At 42.6% G+C, this 5861-nt stretch overlaps 1 protein-coding gene across 1 annotated transcript in view; it reads right to left on the reverse strand.

Moving 5' to 3' along the window:
* The window catches only part of LOC105536617 (chromosome unknown open reading frame, human C9orf3), a 404528-nt gene that overhangs the window by 144225 nt on the left and 254442 nt on the right, over positions 1–5861 (reverse strand). Inside the window, 1 exon segment of the mRNA XM_011976020.1 lies at positions 375–418. Within this exon segment, the coding sequence (XP_011831410.1) occupies positions 375–418 (44 nt within the window).

Genomic DNA, 5861 nt, shown 5'->3' on the forward strand with positions numbered 1-5861 from the left:
GCCTGTAGTCCCAGCTACTTGGGAGGCTGAGGCAGGAGAATCACCTGAACCTGGGAGGCGGAGCTTGCAGTGAACTGAGATCGTGCCACCACACTCTATCCTAGGTGACAGAGTGATACTCCATCTCAGAAAACAAAAGAAGTGGCAGAGCTGGGTTTAAAATCTAGGACAGCCTGAGTTTACATCCCAAGCTCTTACTACTATACTACATTGTTGCTTTTAATTACACAGTATTTCCTTGTATTAAGCCAGATTAACTGGAGCTACCCTGAGTTTCCAAACCTTCCGCTCCTCCATTCTCTCCACAGCAGCGAAGGCCACAGACTGTGCTTCGCTTGCCTCCCATCCCACTTCTGGGGCCTGATGGTTCTTACCTTTTTTCTTCTGGGACGTTCTCCAGTAGCATTTGAAGGAAATCCTGGGATTAAAAAAAGCAAACCATTAAAGATGTCCATCAGTAAATAACTCTGCCTGGAACCATGCCAGGGGCTGAGGACTCCCAGCTACGGGCAGCTCACCTGCTAGAGAAGCGAGACCTATGCTGACTTAATAGACTAGAGACTCGATTTATTAATTTCCCAGGGTTTCAATCGAATCATCGAAAGAGATTTGTTTTGTGAAAACCAAGAACACGTTAAAAAGTGGACTGTTTGTTATTCTGACCTAATCCAACAGTCTATTCTGTTTTGTGTTTAGCCATTTTCAAAAGGCTGGCCATCAAGTGAAGCATTATCCCTCTCTACTGCCCCATCGCCTGTGATTCCTGAACCTTCCCTAGAGATGCCTGGATTCCTAGAGGCTGGGAACGAACTGCAACTCTCTTGCATTGCTCTACCAAATGGTAGAGATAAATATCGAGATGATAAATATGCCATCAAGGAACAAAGATGTCCACAACTCCAAGCATGGCTCACAAGCCCCAGGCTCCACCTGCAGCCTCTTCTCACGCCCTTGTACAAGTCCTTGGTTACCGGACATTTCAGATGTTTAGATGATAAGTTTTTTAGACCTAAAGGCATGGCTTACACACACACACACACACACATTTTATTTTCCTTTACTATGGAAAATTTCAAGCGCAATCAAAAGTAGACAAAACCTTCACATACCCACCAATGCCCAGCCCATCCCGCCCTATCCCCTTTCCCTCTTCCTTTGTTATTTAGAAGGAAGTCCCCAACATTACATAATTTCATCAATAAAGGTTTTAGTAAATATCTCTAAAAGATAAAGACTCTTAAAACATAACCACAAAACCATAAAGACCTAAAAAACTCAAATATGAAAATGTTCATTTATATTTAACTTGTACCGTGAGTACTGTGACCCCTTTTCCAGCCCATTTAATTCTGGAATCTTGATTTGTTCCTAACTAGGGCTGTCAGATAAGAAGAGATACCCAGTAAAATTGGGGGCATAATTACATTAAAAAATTATTTGCTATTTAACTGAAATTTGAATTGTACTGATTTTTCTGTTCTGTATGTTTATTTGCTAAGTGTGTAATCCTAGTGTCAACCTTTCCTCATCTGAAAATTTAATAAGATATACCTTGGATAAATACAGAACATGAAACAAACAAGAACAATATTTAACTTTCTTGGAACTTGATGATATTGAGTAACAAGTAAGATCTATACTTGAAGTTTTTCTTTTAATCAATAGAAAATAATCTTTTAAAATGGGTCTGCCCAAGAAAATAATCTTTTAAAATGGGTCTGCCCAAAGATGACAGACAAGAGTCACTCCAGACTAGGCCCTCCCGATAGAACCACGTCTGCGGATGCAGACTCCACAAGACTCTGATGACACCCATTTAACTGCAGACTGAGGCCTCCCGATAGAACCACGTCTGTAGATACAGACTCCACAAGACTCTGATGACACCCATTTAACTGCAGACTGAGGCCTCCCGATAGAACCACGTCTGCAGATACAGACGCCACAAGACTCTGATGACACCCATTTAACTGCAGACTGAGGCCTCCCGATAGAACCACGTCTGCAGAGACAGACGCCACACAGGACTCTGATGACACCCATTTAACTGCAGACTGAGGCCTCCCGATAGAACCACGTCTGTAGATACAGACGCCACACAGGACTCTGATGACGCCCATTATCTGCGAGATGGAAGCAGTAGCACAGATCTTCGCGTTACAGAACAGACAGAATTACAGAGGAATGGAAATCTGCAACCCATTTGTATGACGAGGTGTTCTTCCTCTATCATCACATAGAAATATCACTACACTAGTGAAGCTGGCGGTCCTGTTTCTACGTGTTCACGGGTGGTCACAGTCCGTTTCTTCCAGAGACAAAGTCTCCCTATTAAGAGCATTAATGAAATATTTATTTCTTGCAATGTCTGTTCTTCTGAGACTTTGTTTATTGCTGTTTGACGTGAATTAACAATACAAACAGTAATAAAACTAATGTTTAAAAAAATGGACCACGGGAAGAAAATGGGAGTGGGGGGACAACCCCACACTGACGGATGCCTCACAACTGAAGTTGTTCCTTGCACTTGCATATATAGAGAAAATACCAAAGGAGACAAGAGCAGTATTTAGAATGCAAAGAAGTATTTTTGCTTGAGGTTCTTAGAGTTATCATTCTTATTATTTAAAAATTATTTTGCAAAAACATTTAGACATTTATTTATCACAATCTAATATATTATTTTATAAATTTAATATCTTAATAGATAACTCTGTAGATTAATTTCTCTCTGGCTTGTGGATAGGATTTTTGATTCTTAAAAATCCAAGTCCTTGTAGGGGCCAGGCACAGCAGCTCACGCCTGCAATTCCAGCATTTTGGGAGACCAAGGTGAGCAGACCATGAGGTCAGGAGTTCGAGATCAGCCTGGCCAACGTAGTGAAACCCCATCTCTACTAAAAATACAAAAAATTAGCTGGGTGTGGTGGTGTGCACCTGTAACACCAGCTACTTGGGAGGCTGAGGCAGGAGAATTGTGTGAACCCAGGAGGTGGAGGTTGCAGTGAGCTGAGATCGTGCCATTGCACTCCAGCCCAGGCAACAATGCGAGACTCTGTCTCGGAAAAAAAAAAAAAAATCCAAGGACTTATAATGATAACTTTTTACTAATTTTACTTCATTATCTCCTTGTAGCCCATAATAATGTATCCTATATTTGCCTGGTAATTTATGCTCAATTATATGGGGGAAATTACATTAATTCAATGGCAACGGGGGGAATGTAATTGCATGAGAAGCAGGAAATTCAGAGTTAACCTTAATTCTGCCCTTTTGCATTTTCCAATCACAATCAGATCCTTCTGTACAGGACTGCAGAGCACAGGTATCCAGAATTGGGTGTTGAGTTCAGGGTAAGTGCAGGAGGCCCCGGGAACCCTGCTTCGTGTTGAAGGAAGATGGTTGTCCTGCTCCCAGTGGGCTGCGATCCCGCAGCACCTGCCTCTTCCTACCTCAGAGCTCAGGCCTGTAGGCAACAGAGCCGTGAGCTGGAGGCTGCCAGCGCTGCTGGGGATGACAGGCCCAGGGCGTCTTGGGCATCTCTAAGACATGGGGCCTGCGTTCCCACAGGCTATAGGAATGTCTTTCTACAGTGTTCGATATTCTTCTGTTCTGTGCTTCATCCCATTCAAGACAGCAGGTCTCATCCAAGCAGTCTCTGTACCATCTATCCATGGAATTAACCCACTGGCCCTTCTGACTCCTGCCATAGATTCCATCTTTAACCATGAAACACCCGTTTTCCTGTTTCTTTTCATAAATTGGCATATACCTCTAGAGTGGACTTATGACAGAAGCTTTTTCCACTTTCTACAGCACCAGAAAATAAAAAGAAAAATGTCTCTTATGATTATTCCTTCCTGCACCACCTCTTTTCGATTCTTTCATCTGTCTTCTTTCTTTCCTTCAGCGTATTGGCAGTTTTGTGAAAGCAACTTACAGATCTTATTCGAACAAGGAGGACATTTTTCACAGCTGATTCTAGAATCATTTGACAAAGTTAGCTAGCAACAAATAGTAGGGGCCCCAGTTTGTCACCTCTGCAGTAGGCCTGAAAACAAATTAAAACCAAAGCCCACCCCTACTCCCCAAAATCTATTGATAAAACAATAGAATTTTTTGAATCTATGAAGGGGATGAAATTCTATCTGGACCCTTGGCAATGGTTATAAGCCCACACTCCAGTCAGAAAATACATTCCTTCAGAATTTTTTTCATTTCCTACTCTCCTAATAATCTATATGCCAGTCAGGTCCGTCGCATACAGCTTATTTTGATTAACACCTAATAACACTAAATTAAGCACTACACATTTTTAAAAACTAACACTGATTTTGGCACATGGCTAATTTGGTAACTATTTTTTAGTCCTGGTGAAAGCATTCAACAGAAAGCAGGTACATGTAGATTCTACTGGATAAACCAACACCAGCTTGACTATTACATGGGGCTAGCAATTTCTGTCAAGTATTTTATGAATAATTATCATGTTCATGGGGAAGGGGTGGGAGGTAGTAGAGGCAAAACAAAATATTGAAGGAAGGATAGGATTGGCAGGATAAGCACTGAGAAGAAATGAAATTGTCAGGAAGAAGTCATTGTTAACACTCAAGAGAGGGCTTTTGGGGGGGCTAGAAAGATGGTAATATTGGCTGGGCGCAGTGGCTCACGCCTGTAATCCCAGCACTTTGGGAAGCCAAGGCGGGCGAATCATGAAGTCAGGAGATCGAGACCATCCTGGCTAACACAGTGGAACCCCATCTCTACTAAAAAAATATAAAAAATTAGCCGGGCATGTTGGTGGGTGCCTATAGTCCCGGTTACTTGGGAGGCTGAGGCAGAAGAATGGTATGAACCTGGGAGGCGGAGCTTGCAGTGAGCCAAGATCGCGCCACTCACTCCAGCCTGGGTGACACAGCGAGATTCCGTTTCAAAAAAGAAAAAAGAAATTATGTTTCAGGGTATTCACTTTTTAACACCTAAATCAAGATAGGAAATTAGGAGAGGGTTGGAATGAATGTATTTAACCCCAAACATTGGTCCTAAGACCCTTCTGCAAACCCTCTTGGTGGCCAGCCAGCCTAAAACTGGATACCTACAAAAATGAGAATCTCCTTCCTTCCAGGGCGGTGAGCTGGTGCTGAGTCGTGTACTGAAAACACACCGGCCAGATCCAGACAGGCCTCATTCCATCTATGCTGTTTTGCTTGCTGAGGGATCTTGGAGTCTCAGTTTCCCCATTTGTAACATAGTAGATAAGAGATAGGTTCTAGAGCCAGACTGCTTGGGCTAAAATCCCAGCCTGCCGCAAACAGCTGTGAGATCCTGGGCAGCTTACTCAGCCGCTCAGTATCTTGGTCCTCTTTTTGGTATAATCAGGATAAAAACATCATGGACCAAACAGTGTTGTTTTGAGGATTAAATGACTGTCTGCATGTGCTCACTTCACTGCTGGCCTATAATAATCACCACCATGACGATGCTGAACAGAACTGTTATAAGAGTTAAATGATTACTGGATCTAGATCCTGGATCCAGTGCCTGAAACACAGATGATTAAAATATCTACACCAATCATTAATTGAATACCTACTTTAAAAACATATGCTAGCTCCTTTATTCCTTTCGAAAACCCTGCTACATAGGTTAAAAAACTAAAATTTGGAGGGATTATGTGACTTGCTCCAAATGTCATAGTTAAGAAGTGGCAATCCCAGCACTTCGGGAGGCCAAGGCGGGTGGATCACTTGAGGCCAGGAGTTCGAAACCAGCCTGGCCAACATGGTGAAACCCCAACTCTACTAAAAATACAAACATTAGCAAGGTGTGGTAATCCCAGCACTTTGGGAAGCCAAGGTGGA

Source organism: Mandrillus leucophaeus, unplaced genomic scaffold (genome assembly GCF_000951045.1).
Source record: "Mandrillus leucophaeus isolate KB7577 unplaced genomic scaffold, Mleu.le_1.0 Scaffold161, whole genome shotgun sequence".
Taxonomy (NCBI): Eukaryota; Metazoa; Chordata; class Mammalia; order Primates; family Cercopithecidae; genus Mandrillus; species Mandrillus leucophaeus.